This window comes from Orbilia oligospora, assembly GCF_000225545.1.
Source record: "Orbilia oligospora ATCC 24927 unplaced genomic scaffold scaffold00173, whole genome shotgun sequence".
In the NCBI taxonomy this organism is placed as follows: domain Eukaryota; kingdom Fungi; phylum Ascomycota; class Orbiliomycetes; order Orbiliales; family Orbiliaceae; genus Orbilia; species Orbilia oligospora.
Window position 1 is genome coordinate 599,480 of NW_011645730.1, and position 21,231 is coordinate 620,710.

General features: G+C 45.1%; 10 protein-coding genes across 10 annotated transcripts; 7 read left to right on the forward strand and 3 right to left on the reverse strand.

The window, feature by feature from the left end:
• Positions 1–166: 166 nt before the first annotated feature.
• AOL_s00173g172 (uncharacterized protein) lies at positions 167–1,449 on the reverse strand (the record flags this gene model as incomplete). The annotated part of the gene is made up of 3 exons (XM_011127914.1): positions 167–621; positions 685–1,099; positions 1,219–1,449. 3 exons carry the CDS (start codon positions 1,447–1,449, stop codon positions 167–169), a joined length of 1,101 nt encoding a protein of 366 aa, XP_011126216.1.
• Positions 1,450–2,166: 717 nt separating this feature from the next.
• Positions 2,167–3,891, forward strand: AOL_s00173g173 (uncharacterized protein; the record flags this gene model as incomplete). Its single annotated transcript, XM_011127915.1, has 1 exon — positions 2,167–3,891. The coding sequence occupies one exon, from the start codon at positions 2,167–2,169 to the stop codon at positions 3,889–3,891; it is 1,725 nt and encodes a 574-aa protein (XP_011126217.1).
• Positions 3,892–4,496: 605 nt separating this feature from the next.
• On the forward strand, positions 4,497–5,765 carry AOL_s00173g174 (uncharacterized protein; the record flags this gene model as incomplete). The annotated part of the gene is made up of 1 exon (XM_011127916.1): positions 4,497–5,765. One exon carries the CDS (start codon positions 4,497–4,499, stop codon positions 5,763–5,765), a length of 1,269 nt encoding a protein of 422 aa, XP_011126218.1.
• A 12-nt stretch (positions 5,766–5,777) lies between these two features.
• Positions 5,778–6,443, forward strand: AOL_s00173g175 (uncharacterized protein; the record flags this gene model as incomplete). The annotated part of the gene is made up of 1 exon (XM_011127917.1): positions 5,778–6,443. One exon carries the CDS (start codon positions 5,778–5,780, stop codon positions 6,441–6,443), a length of 666 nt encoding a protein of 221 aa, XP_011126219.1.
• Positions 6,444–8,167: 1,724 nt separating this feature from the next.
• On the forward strand, positions 8,168–9,412 carry AOL_s00173g176 (uncharacterized protein; the record flags this gene model as incomplete). The annotated part of the gene is made up of 4 exons (XM_011127918.1): positions 8,168–8,526; positions 8,601–8,771; positions 8,834–9,235; positions 9,307–9,412. 4 exons carry the CDS (start codon positions 8,168–8,170, stop codon positions 9,410–9,412), a joined length of 1,038 nt encoding a protein of 345 aa, XP_011126220.1.
• A 438-nt stretch (positions 9,413–9,850) lies between these two features.
• Positions 9,851–11,662, forward strand: AOL_s00173g177 (uncharacterized protein; the record flags this gene model as incomplete). The annotated part of the gene is made up of 1 exon (XM_011127919.1): positions 9,851–11,662. One exon carries the CDS (start codon positions 9,851–9,853, stop codon positions 11,660–11,662), a length of 1,812 nt encoding a protein of 603 aa, XP_011126221.1.
• A 420-nt stretch (positions 11,663–12,082) lies between these two features.
• On the forward strand, positions 12,083–13,822 carry AOL_s00173g178 (uncharacterized protein; the record flags this gene model as incomplete). The annotated part of the gene is made up of 1 exon (XM_011127920.1): positions 12,083–13,822. The coding sequence occupies one exon, from the start codon at positions 12,083–12,085 to the stop codon at positions 13,820–13,822; it is 1,740 nt and encodes a 579-aa protein (XP_011126222.1).
• A 196-nt stretch (positions 13,823–14,018) lies between these two features.
• On the reverse strand, positions 14,019–14,572 carry AOL_s00173g179 (uncharacterized protein; the record flags this gene model as incomplete). Its single annotated transcript, XM_011127921.1, has 2 exons — positions 14,019–14,441; positions 14,507–14,572. 2 exons carry the CDS (start codon positions 14,570–14,572, stop codon positions 14,019–14,021), a joined length of 489 nt encoding a protein of 162 aa, XP_011126223.1.
• Positions 14,573–15,215: 643 nt separating this feature from the next.
• On the forward strand, positions 15,216–17,111 carry AOL_s00173g180 (uncharacterized protein; the record flags this gene model as incomplete). Its single annotated transcript, XM_011127922.1, has 5 exons — positions 15,216–15,382; positions 15,456–15,519; positions 15,571–15,666; positions 15,726–16,975; positions 17,027–17,111. 5 exons carry the CDS (start codon positions 15,216–15,218, stop codon positions 17,109–17,111), a joined length of 1,662 nt encoding a protein of 553 aa, XP_011126224.1.
• Positions 17,112–18,090: 979 nt separating this feature from the next.
• On the reverse strand, positions 18,091–20,114 carry AOL_s00173g181 (uncharacterized protein; the record flags this gene model as incomplete). Its single annotated transcript, XM_011127923.1, has 10 exons — positions 18,091–18,136; positions 18,201–18,283; positions 18,355–18,832; positions 18,920–18,944; positions 19,020–19,168; positions 19,236–19,261; positions 19,339–19,409; positions 19,534–19,571; positions 19,664–19,710; positions 20,067–20,114. The coding sequence occupies 10 exons, from the start codon at positions 20,112–20,114 to the stop codon at positions 18,091–18,093; spliced, it is 1,011 nt and encodes a 336-aa protein (XP_011126225.1).
• Between the last annotated feature and the right edge of the window lie 1,117 nt (positions 20,115–21,231).

Genomic DNA, 21,231 nt, shown 5'->3' on the forward strand with positions numbered 1-21,231 from the left:
CCTAGGGTCCTACGATTCAGTTAATCCATCAAGGGTGGACGTCTAAATTAAATCGTGATCTTCTATCATGAGATACTTTCGATCCTTTTAGTGTCAGAATCATGTGGAGTATTTTATAACTATTTTACACGACTTCAAAGTCTTGAACCCTGTTAAGTGTTCATATTCAGTTATTTGTGGGCGCCAGTTCCTGTTCCGGCTCCGGCACTTCATCTCTTGGATCCAACGGGATCTCATCCGCCAACAATTGGTTCCTCTTCAAATGCTTCCGGTATTCGAGCTCTTCTTCATCATCCGGGATCCGCTCGAACATGAAGTCCGTCCTAATTGTTAATTTAACACCGGCCGTAATAGGCTCTCCGCTATGAACCAAGAATGCATGTTGGAAAATAAGCACCCTTCCTGGAATGGGTGCGACATCATAGTAGTCAGGATCTGGAATACCCCTCTTCTTCCTTTGCCCCGATGTAAATTCTTGCTTCAATTGGGCTCCGTAATCCCAAAACCTTGTGGCACCGCCTTGGAGTGGTACGTCACCGGTCTTGTCGTTGAGGTACACGTGATATGTGAAGAGTGAAGACTCTTTGTGGTCTGGTGTTGTATAGGCCCCATCGCAATGCACTTTTACTCTTAATTAACATCACCATTTATCAAGCCAAGGTATATTGATACCAATAAACTTACTCTTGAAGAATCCACTGACAGGGTACCTTAAGTACCTCAATCTTTCATTCAACCTCGTCATTCTGAACTTATCTGCTCTCCGTTTAGCAGCAGATCCCTTCCATCCCAGAGGACCCTTCCCAGTTCCTGCGTCTAATGGATCGATGTACGCGATATCCTTTGCTATCAAAGGTTCTATTCTCTTGAGTAGTTTGTCTGCCAAGACTTGGTCGTCATACAGAATTCTATCAGAATTGCGATAGCTGGTATCGAGGACTTGTCGGTTCATTCCAACGTTGACTTGAGCAATCGGCCACCCATCCTCCGATGACCCCTCTGCAATTCTTAACAATTCATCGCATTCCTTTGGTGTGTACGCATTGTCGACAACAGCGGCATAGCACCCCAAATTTGCATATTTCGACAACGGAGAGTTCTATAGCACCAAACCATAACGAAAAGAAATAGTGTTGTCAGAATGTTGTAATTTCGAAATAGGAAATGTTGCTCACGATCAGGGATAGGTTAGGTGCACAAGCTAGCTTGCAAGCTTACCTCGAAGTTCAGTCTACGAAGTACCGGTCGCGCAACAGGATCTCCTTTCTTCTGAAGGTGGGGGAATAGAGGTTCGATCTTTTTGTATTCTTCAGGTTCTAGTTCTTCGGCTTCTCCCAGGAGCTCTATTTCTTGTGGTTTACCTGCAGACTCTTGGGCATCACCACTGGCGGATCCAGAGGTGCCAGAACCCGTTGCATAGCTGATGATGTTGTTGATAATCGACGCCATTGTGGAAGATCTTTGGGAATACGGTATCTGATGCTTTCGGATGTGGGTTTCAGCTTGAATTGGTGTTGAGTAAGAGATTGGAACGACCGAAGTTTGGGAATCATTGTGAATTTATAAAAAAAGAAAGAGCCAGGAGAAGGATTTCCTTGATCTTACAGAGCCAAGTTTTCTAGTGAACCGCAAGGAAGGCTTAAGCAATTGAGTCACCAGTTTGCGCACCGCGAATTCGCATATGATGTGCGGAAGAGCTAGCCGTGTTTATGCCCCGGATTGAGCCTGCCGGACTCAGCCGCAGGTTCTGGGCGCCACGAAAGGAGATGACACAACACAAGTGCAGCTCAAAATACAACGTGGCTACAACGTAACTTCGTTTGCTACCTAGAATTCTGGTACCTTTTATGGTATTCCTTTCGCCGTTAGATTTTTTCTTTATTACATACTCTAGTTTTTGCAATACGTCTTTCGAAGCTACCTAGGTTTGAATTACTCCAGAAGGCACATACCAAATGTTGTTTTGAATCTGTGAGAAGAAGAGTTGAAATGAGTAAGTTTTACTTGGTCTCGTACCCAGCCTGGTTAGGTTTCATCGAGGTCACCCGAAGGTCAGACCACGGAAACCACGCTTACTGAAAGGTCTGGGGAACGTCCGAATCCACAATCTCAAAGAAACGAGAACCAGGATACTTAACTCCGCGGTTGGTGCCACGTGTGCCGACAATGCTCAGACTGACTATCGAATCGATTCCTCTCGCTTATCTCTTTACCCTGCTGACCCCTGCATCCGCCTGGCAGCAATCAATAACTAGCGATGGCAGTTCAGAGTTACGGGTTAAGGTACTTGACTACGGCGGCGATGAGTGTCACAACAGAAACGGTGGCCCGGAGGGTGTAATGGGCATCATGAACACCAGAAACTCGGATCAACTCAAAGGCATGGCATTTTGGGATATAGCGGGATGTGACAAAGTTGATCCGGAAAGATATTCGCTTTTCATCCATTGGTATGACTTACCGGCTGCGATTCAACTACTGGACTTGGGACTGCCGGGGCTGGAACATAGATGGAAGAGCTTTCGGCGTATAGTTCCTAACTCCCCCTCTTGGATTAACTTCAAGAATTCTGGTAAAGGGAAATATATCCCAGGACCAGATGGTATAACGCCCATTGGTGGTTTCTTTGCTGATCTTCTAGAGAAGATACCGCCGGGTTCCATAAGATACCGAGTGATGGGAACAAACGAGTACATAACCATCAAGGACGCAATTTACGTCCCGAAAATGGTATCTACCGGCGGGTCACTAGTCGAGGATAAATTGCTTAGTGTGACAGAAATGGCAGAGGCGAGAGAAACCTTGCGAGGACAGGTCAGCAATTGGTTCTACGCAACAGGAGGTACTCCAATGCACCTCTTACAGACGAAAGATTACATCTTCCATGACCGCGTCAGTCAAGCATATGTCCAAGCTGCCCAACCCCTAAACATCGGAAAGATCAAGAACCCCGGTGTACTTGTTGTGAAACAAATGCTAGGGGAGTATAGGTATCCGCGGGGAAGCGATAAAGATAAGGCGCTAGTGGACGCCGCAAACGATGAAAGAGAACGTGTTGAGAAACTGCAGCTTGAGTCGCAAGCAATAAAATACACGAAATTTTTACGGAAGGACCAAAATGAACATTACAAGAAGTATTTGGCCTCTCTAGGATTTACTGGGGAGCCACGGGGCCAACCTGGTCAGCCAATGTTCTTTCCTCCACAGTCTTATGGGGAAATCATAGGAGTAGATGAACCAAAGCCTGAAGTTGACACGAGTACCAATCCGCCAATAAATTTCCCTAATTCTCAAATTAATATAGAAGAACAACAAAACCAGACACAAACAAAAAATATTGAACAGCCCAGGATGGAAGAGACTTTTGCTGCAGACCTAATAAAATCAGTCAGGGAAGCTCTAGTGGAAGGGTACCAGGAACAATTCGGGTTTCCTTCTGACCCTTCTATTGAAAACAGCTTTGCAAATATCAGGCCAGACCCTGAAGATTTTTTTCGCCAACAATTTATGACGGCACCGCAAGCCTCACAAAAGTATAACGATCTAGATAGAGATTTCATTGACGTCCTAGACCAGCAGTATTTACGACAAAGAGAGGCGTTGAAATCTAAATCATTGAACGAATTGGATTGGGAGTTTGGGAATGTCGATCCTTGGGCGAAGTTTAGGATACCGAATCTGGGGAGCCAAAGTTTTGACTTGGGACTTAGAAATCAAAATCAAGGGGGTGTAGCAGCCCTACAGGATCAGCTTGCCCCTAGTGTGGAAGAATTTGAAGGTGGAGAAGAATTATTGAACGCAATCTTCGCTGGAAACGAGCAAGAGATACAGGAGAACGACATGTCTAGATTTGAGGAAGAGAAGGTCGGGGAATCCGATAATTACAACTAAAAGGATTAAGCTAGTTATCAATGGCCTCATTGTGAATCGTATAGAGAATACATAGTTATATAGAAGGCTTTCATGCTAAGCACTTAAGTAGTTAATATTTGTAGATTTTCTCGAATAAAATTCATGTGTAATTATACGCAAGGGGAATACTGGCACTGCAAGGTCTCTTGGTTTTAGAGGAAGCGACAAGTTAGGGTATATACGTATAAATTATAATTACGAACCGTAAGTTTCGAAAAATTAGATAATTTCGATAGCGTGAAGAGCAAGTTTGAGAACATGAGAGCAAAATAAGGACATGGCAACCATATATAACTGTAGAAAGTTTATATACAAGTCCCGAGGTTGTATACACCTCATATATGCATAGCTGGTACACAGACAAAGAGTATGCATCACCGACTACTTCTTTAACCTGAAATTAGTGGCCCGAATTTTCACACTGCAAAGCGAAATGAGCCAGAGCGTCTTCAATAATGACGCTATTAAACCTTCACAGATGCATACGAATACTCTTGGCGGTAATTTCTTGCATTTTAATGCTCTGCTCGACTCCTGCGAATGGTTTCGCATATATAATAAGGTCGAGTGGCAGCAGGTCTCAAATGAAATCCAGTACTCTCGAGAACGAGATATGTCGTCAAAAAACCGAACCGCCTGAGGGTGGTGCCTCAGTTACTCAATTTGGCGTCGTAAACTGGAAGCAGTCATTCCAGCCCCAAGCGATCGCGTTCTACGGTAACTTATTCTGTTCCGAGAATAATCTTCTTGCGATAGTACGACTGCTAGATGAGCGCACAGGAGCGCAATATGTCGACATGAGTGGACCGAATATCCCCCCGAATATCCGGAGCTATCGCCCATTGAATTTAAACCAACATTTCGAAGATATCAGATTTATAGAAAGGCAGTCAACCTACAGGGAAGCAAAGAAGATGCTGCCGGGGTCGATATACGTACCACAGCTCCCAAACGATCCTCTACGATCGAGTTATTGTGTAGGGGGTGTTGTTGTACCGAAGTGGAGCAAGCGATACGATCTATCATCGGATGATCCTGAAAAATGGGATGTCTATAAACAAGCTATGGAAGCTTTGAGGAAAACTTTTAACGAGTTCAAGAGAAACCCAAGGGAAATGAAAAAGCTCCTGGGCATAACGTCCCTAGAACTACCAAGCTTTAACTCTGACCTCATGGCCAATATCGGACTTAACGACATCCAAGGCGCTCAAAGAACTATCGATGAACTTTATAACAACATGAACCAAAATGTTGCTGATCTGTCTGGGTCGGTGAATTTACAGAATTGCATTATCAACCCCACAGGACAGGGGGTTCCGGATATGAAAAACCTGGTGGTCGACCCGGATGCATTTCAGCCTCCAGTCGGCGACGGGGAAATTATTGGCAGCTTCGATTCATTTGGGAATATTGACGCAGGACCCACGATTCTTAAAAAGCAGAAACTTTCCACTCAAGAACCGAAAGTTGTTGGGAGTTTTAACTCTTTTCAGTATTTCCCATCAAGGAATTTACCGGAGAATGAACCTGAATCCAGGTTTGAGATCGAGTCGACCGAAACCCAGTTCCGAGAAACCATTCCCCAATATGGCCAGGCTCTGGGACGAGGTAATTCCCAACGAGTACCTGAGACATTTTGGCCACCTCAACCTGCGAACCAATTAACATTCCAGCCCAATCAACCCTTTCAGTCGCCAAACTACCAACCGTATATGCCGCAATTCCAGCCTAGATACAATCGTGATCCCCAATCAGAGCGTAACGATCAACCAGTACCCCAGTATTCTCCTCTTTCTGCGCTGCAACCTGCACAGAAACTTCAATCTCTATCCCAACCAGGGTATCAACAATAATACAATTTACCGATGGAGGGCGTGTCTAACCAAGGTCAGAATCCTCGTGTTGATTTGAGAACCAACAACGAGAAACTTTTAGAGCTCGAAGATATAGTTTCTCGGTATAGTAAAGGATCTACAAAAAAAAAACTTAAGGAGGAGATACTTGGTAGACGATCTGACGAGAGGGGTGAAGAACTCGAATCAGATGAAAGTCAATTCAAAAAGGAAATCAAGGATAGGCTACAAGGTGTACCCTCACCAATTTCGAACCCGACCGGAGAGGATAAATCGAGTCATCTACGTGGGAGGCCGAGAAGGCCGACTATCCCAATCCAGCTAAATAGAAGTGTGCCGCAGACCAACCAGGCCATAGGGTACAACCCACCGGCATATAACCGGGGCGAGTATGAACAAGATTTTCTATCCTTAATCTCTAGTATGAATTGGGACCCCAATGACTTCCCCATATACCAGAGACGGTTCAAAACTAAAGAGCAGCGGAGATTAGAGGAGCTACGAGACGCACAAGGGCAGATAACGAACCCTGGGCCTGGTAATCAACCGCGGGGATCTCTATTTAGCAATAATAGTCCAATCGGTGGCGGTACACAGGAACAAGGGGTACCTGATATTGATTTCGACGCACTAATGAAGCTTTTGAGGCAAGAGGACCAAGATAATCTACAGAAATGAAAGTTGTATAACACAAATTAGGGCACCCACTGACTAAAAGACACCGTAACTAATTTAATGTATATAATGTATAAATACTTGAAAGTATTAATTAGAGATTTCGATGTAAGTAGTTAAAACTACATCTAGAATCTAGATGCTGAGATTTAAATCCAACCTCCTCGTGAACTCATAGACGTCTTGAGCTGTGCTAGCGGACAATACAGTATTTATGCATGTTCGAACTAGCTAACTAAATCTCCTCGCAACTTGGCCGGCCAGCTTGGCGGATCAATGTGGTATTTTTGGTGTTGGTTTTAATTATTGATAGAAAAGTCTCCGGCCAATGAGAGCCCGCAGCTGACTATATCGAGTTAAAGCCGTTGCATTGGTCGAGGTGCTATCATGCTGATGTCGTTTGCCGGGTTTCCCGGCCTCTGCGATGATACCGCATCGACATGACAGATTTATAGTCCAAAGGGGGCTGCATTGAGGCTTTAAATTGTAGATCTCCTGCTCGATCCCGCATACCCAGCTATTCAGTATACCTGCGTTATGCGGTATATACCGCCTATGCGAAATTGTCCTTATGAGATAGGTACCGTGGCACAAGGAAATAGAAGCTTTCTTGCTTTGTCGCCAAGCATGTACGGATTCTGCTTTATGCATTGGCCCCAAATTCGCGAAAAATGGAGTTATATGCTGTGTGGTATTCCTTTCGGTTCGCATGATGTCAATCTCTCGCGTGGATGACCATACTCTGTACTCTCGATCCATAGATTCGAGGCTAGATTTTATTACCAATGCAGCTGTAGATTAGAAATTAAAAGGGGGCCAAAGGCTGAACAGAGCCGTGAGGGGCATGTACTCTTTCGAAATTGGCGGCGCATGTGCACATACCTAAATTCTTGACAGATGCGTATGCTTTGGGCATATTAAGATATCATAGTAAGATAGCAATCGAAGTTGTCGTGTGATTTCTCAGAGGCTACAAACATTCAAACCTGAAGTGCATCCTCAAGATTGTCGCCGTCGAAAGCTAGCCTCGAAAACAGTTTAACCAGGTCCGCAAACCCTGTCCAATTCAACCGGCTTCGTGCAGCGCAGGTCGGATAGTCCCCTTTGTATTCAGCGGGGGGATAGCACCCGTGCGAGCTGGAGACGTCAGCTTCCCACACTAATTCAAGCCCCTGCAGGGCACACCCGACCCCCCAGCGGTGCAACGTCGAATCGAATCAACCTGAATCTTCCCACCACAATTATAATTAACCTGATTTTCTGCCAGGACATCTGCAGCTGCCATCACTTACTCCTATTGATTTAATCATTGGACGTTTTCCCTGAACTTTTTTTTCGTTCGTAAACCTCCGCATTTTCGTTCGCGCAACATCGAGGATTTGATTTGGGCCTGGTCCTTGTCTCCGTCTACATTTTGGGCCTGTTACACGAAGTCAAGCTTTTTTTTTGGAACCGTGGATCCCAACCACACGCAACACGTCGCCCCCACGAATCCACATTCACGCAAATGCGCGCGCAGGCCATGATTATAACTTCGCAAATTCAAATTTAACGACGGCAGCAGTTTTAAAATCAACACGTGGATTTCATCAAGCCAGGTTTCAAGGAAGGAGGAGGTATTCGGGTTGATCCAGTATTCTATTTTTACAAAAAGAGATAAACTTTAACTTCAGGGAGAGGTTTGCAACGGTCGCCAAAGACCGCATTCAATCACAATTGCCGGCACAATGTTGAATTCTGGCCGACAGGGCCACACGAAAATTGCGGGAGTTGCAATTTTTGTCTTGCTCATCTTATGGCTATATAAACTAAATGCGGGGAATTATTTATTGCCTACGAGGGAGTCTACAGTACAGCCGGGGCAGGAAAACGTCGAGGTCGCAGATCCGGAAGCAACATTGAAAATAGAGGAGGCGGTCGAGACAGTGGAGGCGGTAGCAACATCCACATCGATACCAGATGCTGTAGAGTCACCTGTTACTCCATCTAAAAAGCCAACCGGCGGCGGGAAGAAACATGAGAAGACAGTTATAATGGGCAAGACATATAAGGAAGATGCGACATGGGTTAAGGAAAAGCTACCAGAGTACGTACTACTTCAAAATACCTTCATACCTTTTTGCAAGAACGCTTGAACTAATTTTTTTTTTGGAAAAATAGCTGGAGGCCAATAATTTATGCAGTGGACAGCAGAACAGACAAAGATTACCTCCACGTACTGGTAAATAAAGGCAAAGAATCGATGCCGTACCTTACCTACCTAATCGACTTCTATGACGATCTTTCCGATATCAATGTATTCATACATGCCCATGAAAACGGCTACCCTCGGTATGGCCCCTCCTTGGACCCATAATCTTGGTAAATCTACGGCTAATGACCTCTTTTGTTAGCGCCTGGCATAATGAGCCTGAATCTGCAGACTACTCTGCCGTCAAAATGCTGGAGCTCTTACGTCTTGATAACATCCGTGAAAAGGGCTACGTAAATCTCCGCTGCAATCCAAATCCAGGATGTCCCGCAGACCTCCACCCCCAAAATGAGTCCTTTGATAAAGGGAGAATTGAAATTGGATGGAGGAAGCTATGGGCGCATATTCACGGGAATAATTTGTATCCAGAATCTGTCGGTGTTGCGTGCTGTGCACAATTTGCGGTTACCAGGGAAAGGATTCACGAGCAACCGAAGGAATATTATGAGAAACTGATGGAATGGTTGTTGACAACCGATGAAGAAGATGCCGGCAGGGTGTTTGAGTATTTCTGGCATATGATTTTTGGTATGCCAGCAGTGCAGTAAGTTCTCATATCACACCCTTTTGGGCTTTATCGAGGACAGTCTCTAACTGAAATCTTTATAAATTTAGCTGTGGGAGCAATTATAGAAATTGTGTCTGTGACGTTTATGACTGCACAGCTGGAGCGGGAAAAAAGCGATCTCTCAATAACCTCTTGATGAAGAGGGTTGTATAAGGGTACCCTGACATCAAACGCCCTCCAGTGGTTCGAGAAAGTTTTTTGCATTAATATCATAGAAGGAATGGCGTTATTTTGGCGTTTTCAAAAGTCACGAAGATGATTATGATTGACAAGTATTGGTATAAATTGTTTGATAATGCTTCATTTAAACTTTTACAAATTACATAGCAGTGGAGAACTGCTAGCGTAGTTATTGTACAGCTCGTGACGTAAAGGCTGAACCGAGGCCGTAAGAGGGAGTTATAATACTCCTAGAAAAAGACCGTTGTAGCAATATGCTCATTGACTATCTCTCACGAGGACTAACGAGGCCTAGGGCGGATATGATACTCACGGACCAAGGATATCATCATTGTCATTAATTTTTATATCAGTAATTTTGATATATGGCGGTGTGGGTAGAACTCCAAAGTTCGGGTTGGACCACCAATAATGCTTTCCTTAACCACTACTCTTGTTCTCGCAATTAGCTCCCTTTCGCACGCCTTCCTCCTCGCTCAAACCTTGCAACCTCGCGATCGCTCCGGCGAAATTACAAAAGACCCAGTAATCGACCCGGAAGTCTACGAAGATCCAGGACCCGATCCCAATAATATAATTATAAAACCGAGTACCCAGCCTCTCCGATTCTGTAACCTGCGGACTAGCTTTTCAAAATATGATTTCAAGTCTACGGCAAAGGTTGGGGGTAGGTGGGATAAAATGGGAGATCCAACCACCATTAGGTATCTAGTAGCGGCAAATTGGGGGGGCTCACTACCACTAGAAGCTATAGCATTTTACTCTAGCAGTAATTGCGAGGAGAAGTTCTTAGTTATGATGATACGTTTTTTTCTGAGCGAGGATAGTATACAAATCGTACGCCTTACTGAGTCCTACGTGCCCGGGAACCTGGTGGCCTGGCAGGCCGTATCAATTCAGAATCCTGGTGCTGTATATTCAAACAGAAACGTCGCGGTTCTAGCCTCATCTATGACACCGGGAAGCGTATACATCCCCGTCCCTGGCCGGGAGCCAATGACCGCCAATGGAGAACTAGTACTCGATACTCAAGCAATATACTGTCTCGGTCTCGTTCATCGAGCTTTATTCAATAACTACAATCTTGCGAATTTACGCAAGACCGGAATGCTTGATATCCGAAATTTATATTCTCGAGTTAAATACCAAATCAAATCCGCAGAACTCCCCAAGTCGACGAAATATAATTTTCGATGCGCTCCTATTTCATCGGATGAGGATATGGAAGGGTATGAATCGGAGAACGAAGCTTTATTCGAGGTTAATATTAAAAATGTACATCCCGCGGAGAAGGGAGAATATATGGTCAACTCTATTGTTGCCTCTGATTTCCCTTGGGATGAGGGGGTGGATCCAACCCAAAAGAGATCACCAGATCAAATAGTTGAAGCAATCTTAGATCTCGACAGATTGGACGTACGAGAGCAATTCCCGACTGTGCTAAACCGCCTTTCGGAAATCCAGCTAGAAAAGGCGGCTGCATCAAAAAGATATCCTGTTATCAGCCCCGCGGACCTAGATATCTACCAGAGAGAGGAGGATAATCAAAATAACATCGTGGTGCCCATACCGAGAAGACCCAAAAAGCAGCGACTAGAAACTATCCCGCAAGGTGGACAAAGGGCTAGCACAGTTGGCAAGAAGATTATCAATCTCCTTGGTGATGTAACCGATCCGTTTGGCCATATTGGAATTGATACGAAGTTACTCGAAAGTCAGCATAGTTTCCTTCCGCAAAGACCAGACATGAGGAAACAAGATTACGTTTTTGAAAAGGAATTGTTTGACATTCTCAAAAGTTTTGGCCCGAGGCAGAGATTTAGAGCATGGAATTCAGCCGTTATTGAGGAAGAGGGGCAACATGGTCCCGCAAGCATGTCTCCAAGTTCGGATAGGGCAGAAATAGTTAAAGAGAGAGAATACGAAGATCGTATTGAAGAGGAGCCCTCCGATAGTATGGAGGACGTGAATGAAGAGTTGATATCTCCAGCATTGACGACAGATTATAATCCTGGAGTTATTGATTCAAGCATAAGCACACCGGGCCCGGAGGATACTAAAGAAGAGGAGGATTACAGTACAAGAACACAATATGGAGGCGAAGAAGAAGAAGAAGTAAAACAGGAAGAACCACAAGTTGCAGCTGAAGAGGATGTTAATGTTGAGGGATCAGTTAAGGCTGAGTATGAAGAGTCGGTAATCAAGGAAGAAGAACCCGAGTAACGGATCACTCCACTTACTCCTTAAAATTTTATATAAATCTCAATCAATATAATCGATGGTCCCACCAATTCCCGCATATAATATAAATCTGACCTAAATTAACAAATATGAAATCGCAGTTCGAGTGAAGTCTAGCTATATAGCTTATGTCGCGGTATATAGGCGCTAAGAGACCTCGGCCACATTATATACTTAAGTATATATCTTATTCTTTTAATTTCCTGCCGAGTTGAAGAAAAATTGGAAAACTATACTGAGAAGGCGCCGAATTAAGTTGGCTTTTGGAGTTATACAAGCTCATATTCTCTCTTATCGGAACCCCCCCCAGACATTCAGAACATAATACGAATAGCCATCCATTGATTTCATGGCTTACCACGATTAATATCGATAACGTGGATGTGATAATAAGACAGCAAAATGGTCCGCATATTATTACACGCCTTGATCTTCTTGTTCCCACCAACTGTTCTATCATATTACATCGCCTTCTCTCAAAAGGACGTAGACCCAGCGGCCATACATGTAGATCGGAACCACTGGTACGAATGCTACCGACTACCATCTAATAGAGAACCCCTCCTCGGATTATCCATATATAATGCCCCCGCCCAAACCCACTTCCCAGATGGAATCCAATTCTTCGCCGACCCATCGGCTCGCTGTACTGGAGCTCCCTCACTAGTTCTAACGTTTTCTAAGCGCCCGGGCGTGTATTTCGCCAACCTGGATAAACTAGGCCTCAGCAGGGTATTTACTAGCTGGAGATACTATGATCTTCAAGAAAACCCCCTCGAGCTAGAAGCTCTCAATAGCAGAGCAAGGAGAGGGGGTTACGCCGTGGGATCCATTCACGATATGGCATTCAAAAAACGTTTGAAGAGCCCAGAGTGGTTTGAGGCAAAAAAGTTGAAGGACGTACCAATTATTGGAGGGGTAGGGTATCCGCTTAACTATCTCCATGAATATGGAACGCCACCAACGGGTTCTATATCAGACGAAAAGGGGAAAGTTATACCGTGGATGGAAGAGCAGTTGAGGAAGTGGGGAAATGAGCCCATTGAAGAGGATCCTCAAGATATCGACGAGGAAGCCGGCCTGCGAGTACAACCCACAGAGGATCGTAATCCACAGGTGGGCCGAAATATTCTGACCCAGAACCGGGGGGCGATGGCATTTGAGGACGATATGCCCCCTCCAATTGATTCAGAGATACAAAGAAAGTATTCTGTCGGAAGTTTAGAACATATGAGACAACTAGGAGAGCGTCCCAAAAAACCAACCCAGGCGCTACCGGGCACGCAAAGAATGTATGAAATATTAAAACAAAACGCTGAACAGAAGCTAAAGATACCTTCACCAGAAGGCGCATTTGGGCTGGAATCTTTGAAAACAGGGCGGACAATACCAGAGATTCTCAAAGAAGTGGAAAAGTTGGCTCTAGATCCGGAATCTAGCGACGTCGAACTTGGATGGGCTTTGACGAAATTAGCAACTTTGAGGGATATGTCCCTATTTCGTGGGGAGGGAGGCGGGGTTGAGAACTTTCAGGTTCCGCTCCAGAGAGCAGAAGACACAGGTAAAATGGGAATACAGAAAACAACTCCGAAGAAGAGTGCACTGTTAGATATCTCGAATTTATCAGAGGTAGATGACTCAACTGAACTCAAAGTCAACAAAGACACCGAGGTCCCGGTGGTCCCAATAGCTAGAAATCTAGGACCGGCTGGAGTAAACCCGCCACTTCAGGGCCCTGGAGGGACAACAGAGCGTGCGTATGCCGATAGTGATGATGATGAGAAGCCTATAGAGCCATATGGGCGTCGGCAACAGACGCAGACGGGGATAACTCCACTTTCTCCAGTTCAGGAGCTCCAAGATCGCGCAAGAGGTCAGGACGAGACTGGAGCAATAGGTCAGATGGAAGAAAAAGAATACGAAGTAATAGGAGGAGCAAATGATGGTGTCGAAGAAAGAGAAGAGCTCATACAAGAGAGTTTAGATTTGGATCCCGGAGTTGAAGCCCAACGAGTCTGGGAAGCATCTCTACGGGATGCGGACTTGGAGGATATTGAGAGTCTAGCTGATTCTCCAGGTAATGAGCAGCCCACGACCCCAGAAGAGCTCTACTATATGATGGACTACGATTATCTAGGCTGAATATTAGAGGTAAAGACCTTTAGACATCTACTCACATAGATCTAAATTTTATAAAAGGTACTGACCTCTTGTTCTAGGCAAATGGTTGATAAAACAGCGATGGGCGAGATGCGGAGCAGGGAATGTAAAAAAAAGAAAGAAATACAAGATAGGAATCAATATATAGCCCTACATCACACTTTGAAGCATCTGAGACTTATAGATCTCTGGCCTCTATCTCTGGGATCTCTGTTCTAACCGTTGCTTCTGCCGTCCTCGTATAACTGTCCTGCGGCTGCCCCCAATAGTAATACCCATCACTGTGTCTTTGCCACCCTTGTCCGTCCGCTGTAAAGCTAGTCTGCCACGGTAACTTGGTCAACAAGTAAACGAACAGCCCAAATCCCACTGTTGTCCCTCCAATCAATGCCAATCCATAGATAATGATCCACCAAAGCCTAAAAATCGTTGAAATCAACACACGTTTGAGCAATCCCAGTGTTGCAAAAGCCTTCGTTGTGGCTGTGGAGGCTGGTGCAGGGGCTAGGATATCCCGGGCTGTTGGCAGATGGGAGACAATGGCCACCAGCCGCGCCCTAGGCAAGTTGTGTGGCGAAAGACGATGCAGTTTTTCGAGTTCCTGGATCGACATGTTAGTATAAGCTTAAATACCTTAGACCGAGTAGTGGAATCTAGAGGACATACCGTACGGATGACGGCCAACGAACGCTCTGCGTCTAGCTGCTCTGTCTTGATTACTTCGTTTGGCATGATTGATATCCAAATCCCTAGCCCGGTGCTGTACTGAGTGCTGGTATCCGAAAATTAAGTCGACGGATTGGTGTAAAACGAAAGGATGCATATATATAACATGCGCGTGCATGCAGTCGCGAGATGTGGCCTTACGGCGATAACTTTCGCATGAACTGCCCGATGAACAAAGCAAGTTCACCAACCGTACTTAAAACAATGCAAAGCTAAGGTTTAAAGGTGTGCGACTGCAAGCTGCCTATTTTAGCGTCGAGATCGAGGCTTAAATTAGCGTACGTAGACCCCTCCAGTAGTACGTCACTGCAGTCAGGTTGTTAGACAGTGATTGTGGTTGTTGTTTGGTGGTGGTTTGGCCGCCGCTCTAACTCGAATTTGGGCCCACATTTACCCGGTCGACGCTCATTCTTAGCTTTGGAATGCAATTGTAAGCTTAAAATCCCTCTTCGCTCCAACAACAACCAACTTTCGTTCGTCATCTCTCTCACGCCTACGACTTTACAATAATCTGGCTACTTCAGCATCTACCCACTCTAGCTTACTCGTTTTGTTGCCCCTAATCCCGCAGTTTACCTAATAGCATCAACCGTAAACGATAGCAACGTTTGAGTTCTACAAGCGTTACCGTCGTACCCCTACCACCAACATGGCGTCCGTTTCTTCCCTGGATAAGGACCTTGCGAAGCTCCGGCTAGGAAAGTACACGGTACAGGCTTCGAACGAAGCAAAAGCATGGATCGAAAGCACTCTTGGTGAGCCTCTGCTAGCTGATGACTTGATGGACGCTCTGCACGATGGAACAGTACTCTGTCGGTATGTGAGATAGCTCGGATAGCTTCGGACTCCCTTTTGAGGATATTCTAACTCATAAACTATTTGACCCTAGGTTGGCGAACAAGTTGGTCCCAAATAGCACCAAGCCAAAGAAGTCCGAGATGCCATTCGTACAGGCAAGTTAAAATTCCAATCTTGTGGAATGGGTTACACTAACGATTCCATAGATGGAGAATATCGCCATGTTCCTGAAAGTCTGCCAAGACTTACTTAAGCTCTCACAGCATGACCTCTTTCTTACTGTTGACCTCTACGATTTCAAGGTACAGTGCAATGCAATAGGCCTCACCCGTTTTATCCCTACTCACTGAATGGTTCACAGGATCCAGCACAAGTTCTTCAAACAATTGGTGCCTTTTCTCGAATCGCCCATTCTCGAAACCCTTCAGTATTTCCTACTGCTATTGGTCCGAAATCATCCGTAATATCCCCTTCCGCGACTGGCAAATCCAAACCACCGGTACCCGCCAAAACGGCCGTCTCTTCATGGTCCAAGCCAGTTGATGAGCTTACAACCGCTCCGGCATGGAATATTCACCAGTATGGGTACATGGGTGGTGCATCTCAAGGGACACAGGGTGTTGTTCTAGGCGCAAGGAGGCAAATCACAACGGCATCGCCTCAAGTCCCAAGTTTAAGAGAAAAAGAGGAAAGGAGAAAGCAACACGAGGAAGAGGTTGATGCCAGAGCTGCCGAAGAAGAGAGGGAGCGACAGAGACAGGAGGAAGCTAACTGGCTTAGAAAGGAGGAGCTTCAGCGAAAGAGGCAAGGTGAACAGGAGCAGGCTTCGCGGGCACGGAGAGATCTAGAACTCCAAGAACGAGATGCAGCAGAGCAGGAGAAAATTAGACTTCGCGAGGAAGCTCATGCCCTTCGCGAGGAAGAGGATGCTAAACGGAAGGAGTACGAAGAGCGTCTTCAAGCTGAACGGACCGCGCAAGATCGTAGGGAGTACCAAGAAGAGGCTAATAGATTCCGAGCTTCAAACCAAGAGCACGTAGCTGTATCTTCGGAGGGTGATCGCATTAAGGAGCTTGAACGTCAGCTAGAAGAAGCCAGAGCGCGAGAGAAGGCGTACCTCCAGAAACAACAACCATCCCAGGGATCCAACACCCGTACAATAACCCCTCCTAACGATGCCGAGGAACGGGAGGCCCTTCGGAGCGCCTGGCAAGAGAATCAATCTCGCCCGGTTCCACCTAAACCAACGTCGAAACCAGCATTTACCCACAGTGCACGGGCCGCACAACGACAACGCGAGCTGCAGGACGAGGATGATGCCGCAGAGGCTCCACGAAAATCCCCAGGACCACCTGCCACACCTCCGAGGAACACTACACCGGCAGCGACCAAGACTTCTCCATTGGCTAGTACAAGATGGGGATTTAAGGGCGCTTCTTCGAAGCCCGTTGGCGCTGGTATGAGTGTTGTCCAGAGGGAAATGGAATTGGAGAGGCAACGACAGAAAGAGTGGGAACGAAATCAGGAACAGCTACAGGAGGATAGAAAACTCATGACCGACAAGGAGATTAAAGATGGCGGAGAGATGCCATGGGATATCCATCAGTACGGGTGAGTGGCAATCATCCCTCATCGTTTGAGAACAAAGCTAACAAATAACAGATATACGGGCGGCGCGAACCAAGGTACCGAACAGGTAGCGTTCGGGGCTAGGAGACAGATTATCGGACCGAAGAGCCAGAAGTGATATCGAGAATAATCCGGCGATCTTAGTTTCGAAATACGTTGTCGAAAGGCGTTTTTTTTTTGATGGTTGAAGAATTCGATTCAGTGTTGATAGCTTTGTTTCGCCCAGTCTCGCCATCTGTTTTCTGTCGTCTGCCTCGCTTTTCTCTCTTCTTTTTCAATAAGATGCGCCCTTTTGTTTCTTTGGCAATTGGCTTGGGAAGGATTGTCTTTGGTTTTTTGTTCTATCAGCGATAAAAGCGTGGGTAAAAGTCGTTCCTCCATTGGATATAGACCATAACAAAAAAATTGCATTGGGATTCTCCAGTTACCGTAGGCTCCGATTAGCAGCGACATCGGCAACGAGACGAGATGGATCTATCCTTAGTATCTCTAGTGAAGAGGGGTGCGATTAGAAATTTTGGAAATCATCCGGACGTATCAAAGGATGCTTTGGTGAGCTGGTAGAATGCATGCACCGATGATCTGATATCGAAGCTTTAAAAGCTGCTGCCTAAAACGCCATCATGCACGTAAACGATTGTGCGTCAAACGATATGCAATGCATGGATGTGATGAGTGTAGGGTGCAGCTGCAGTTGGTTAGCTTGCAGGGCTAGCTTAAACTCCTGGACTCCGAAGCTTCGAAGCCCGGGATCTCGGAATGTTAAGTCACGATATCCCTACCTCTTACCGGGATTTCCGACGTATCTATTATCTAAACTACGGGCGTTCTTTTAGAGTTTTAACTCGCGAGCACTAGATTAAAGCTTATAAAAACGTCTTCGATTTTAGTTTTCGACGCTAGCAAGGTGTTCGATTCCAATTGTGCAATGCAATGCGATATCAGGTCTTCATGGCTAGTAGTTTCTTCAAAACCTCTTTAACCCTTAACCAACATTTATCTTCAAAGTTTATGTATATAGTTTTCTGATTCCAATTTCCACTAAAGTCTGAGGCTCTGATACGACCGGTACTCGCAGCCCGTAAAACCTCGTACAGTTATTCCGTTGGTGAATCGAGAGGCTTCTGACCATAAGTAACAGCACTAGATGAGGGTTAGTTTGTATTCCTATCTGAAGACCCCATGGTCTATGGCATAGAGAGCTTACAATTGGAAGTACATATGAAAGTCCTTGTTCTGGAGATCTCTCTTGATATCGACAACAGCTTGAGCCGATTCTTCAATCGATTTCTATATTGCGAGATTTTACAGTTTAGCAACCAAAAGCTTCTCGAAATCGACACCTCTAGTGACTTACTTACCCCAAGAATGCGTGTATAAGCAGCGGTTGTAAAGCCCTCAGCAGCATTCACCATATTGATAAGATTAAATGCTCCAATCTCCTTATCAACAGGATCCTTAGGCCACGCTCCAATCGGTAGCTTAAAATATTGTTGCTTGATATTCACGAACCCGGCCTTTTGCATATGTCCAACAATATGTGGCGCGACCACGCAAGTTTGTCCAATGATCTCAGTTGCTTGGATGAGATTCGTGCACCATTGTTTCAAAACGTTATCTTCCGGGACGGAACCATCGTCGGTGGTAATTTCGACAGTGTGTTCTTGTGATTCCCAGTATCCGCCCGGTTTGAGAGTTTTGAAGGCATTTTCGGCAAATTTACCCCAGTCTTTAACAGCAGCGTGACAATCTCGTTCATGGATGAAGTCGTAAGAGTTGGGGGCTTGGAGCCATGGGTCGTTGAAGTCGTCGACTTCGAAGGAGACTTTTGGTGGGACCCTACGGAATGTTTTTTTTTGTAAGCGCCATTACTCCATCGGTATTTCTAAGTTAAAGCTGGCCTCAAGGAATTAATCGCTTTCGTACCAACTAGGTTGAATAGGTGAAATATCTGAAAAAATATAGACATCAGTACCAGCATAAACCCCTTTGTCATCAAAGGTATTGTATTTTTTTAAAAGTATACCGTTTCCAACTATCTCAGCGTCTGGGAGCTCCTCAGCTATCTGGATAGCCCATATTCCAGTTCCAGTACCCACATCCAAAATCTTCTGTGGGTTTTCGATAGGAGCTAGAAAAAGCTTTCCTCGGAGTCTGAGGAGGAATACGTGATGACTATATTATATGTTAGTTTCATCGGTCTAGTAGCAAATTAATCTTCTTTTCATGCTCAGAAACCCACAATAGATCCATTTGATCTTGTTGAAGCTAAAAGTTATATTAGCAATTGAAGACTTAGGATCCAGTAGGCGGGATCCATGATAGGGTGTTGAGGTCAATCCTACCTCGTCATTGGGAACGAGCCACTGTCCTTCCTTGTACGCATGATAACGTCTTCCATTTTCATACTTATAAGCTGAATAGTATTCATAAAATCAGCAAACTACTTGAAAAAAAAGGGATAGTATAAGTAATATTTATCAAAAGGAACTTAGGATTGCAATTTGCTAAGTTCCTATGGTACCGGTACATTTACGGACCTTTGACGGAATCGATCAGCGATGTAGTCGCCGAAGCACTGTACGGTCAAAATTTTATTCGTAAGTAAAGTCCAAGAGAGACAAACTTCAAACCATTTTCCATTTTCCATAAAGGGATTGTGTATCGTACGATTCGGCGCCGTAGAGGGAATCATATTCTGAAGTTCCGGTGATATCCTAATCATGTCAATGCCAGTTAGATTGTGTTGAGAGCCATAAAAGCCAACATCCCTGGTGACCCCCAATCTTGGCGGTGCTCCGAAGCTTCGCATGTTCCCTGCAGCTGTAACTAGCGAACAATGGCTATTGTCTCGCCTCAAGCTCATATCCAACCAATTGCGCAACATGCACATGCACACATGCACAGGGCATCAGAAATAAAATATAAGACGGTAAGGTGCACAGCTCGAATTCGTTGAAAACCCGAGGATTAATTTATGTGAACGATGCCGCTGCGGACAATACCGCGCAATATATATACTTCGAATACTCAAAACTGATTCATTTAATTTTAACCCATTTGATTAACTTACATCGTCAACTTCAATATAATGTCCCGAACTTGAATGGTCGTTCGACATGGCGATTTTCTTTCTACGGTGAATTGATTCCCACAGGGCTTCAAAGAGAAAAATGAGAGCTTGAAGGGATAAACAGACAGGACTCCGTTCCAAAATCGATGGGCGAATACTCACCCTTTTGTGCTTGTCGGCTCGATCCCTAGGTCTTGACGCTCTCAATTGTTTAACCTATCGGGCGTCGATATGGAACCCCCAAATGGACCCACTGCCAAGCACAATCAGGTCAGTGCTGCCGATTGCGTGGTATGGCAATCAATATTCTCCCATACATCGCAGCAGCGACAGCCGATATGTATGTGCATATGTACGTATTCTGCATGCGGGGTTGTCGCAAGTTATGTTAGTATTTTAATTCTGATAAGGTCGATTTCTGCCGAGTTTATAATCTATGGATCCAAATGCATGCGCCACCGCCAGACCAGCTTGTTATATATTAGGTATGTATATTTGATATTAAGCTTCAAATTTCTTAAACATCCCGAGCTCCATTAATGGCACGGACCAATTGGCATCTTTAGTTTCATGAGCATTATCACCTAGCCGTTAATATCAATACATTGCTGGCTCTCCACGCAGCCACCTGCGCTTGCCACCCGAGACTTAGACCTATCACCTGTGAATATACGCACGTTTGCGGTCACACCATCTGTCTCCCGTGCACTCTAAACAGGCGAACCAATTATCAAGAATTAGTTGGCCGGAGCCCCGCTGATGCCACATTTTCTAATCGTGGTGCTACCCGCTATAAATATAAAAACCAAATTGTCGAAAAATTACAAAAGCTATTCGAGTCTCCACTTGTGGAAATTCTCGCTTCGGTTTAAATTTTCGATTATTTTTGATATCGTTTCGGCATTCTGTAAAAGTCGGGCTTTCCGTATTATAGGTGAGTATTCGTTGTGGGAGATAACGAACTCAAGAATCCGAAGGCGCGATTTCTTCTCGAAGATAGAACGCCATGGGCAATTGATCTTCCAGATTCATGGAAAGACATGGAGTTGAGATTGTTAGAAAGGGTATATAAAAAACTATCCAACAATTGTTAGAGATGAAATCGGGCAGAGAAACAAGGCGCTCTAAAATAAGTCGGTGTTCTTCAAAATATCCGATAGTATAC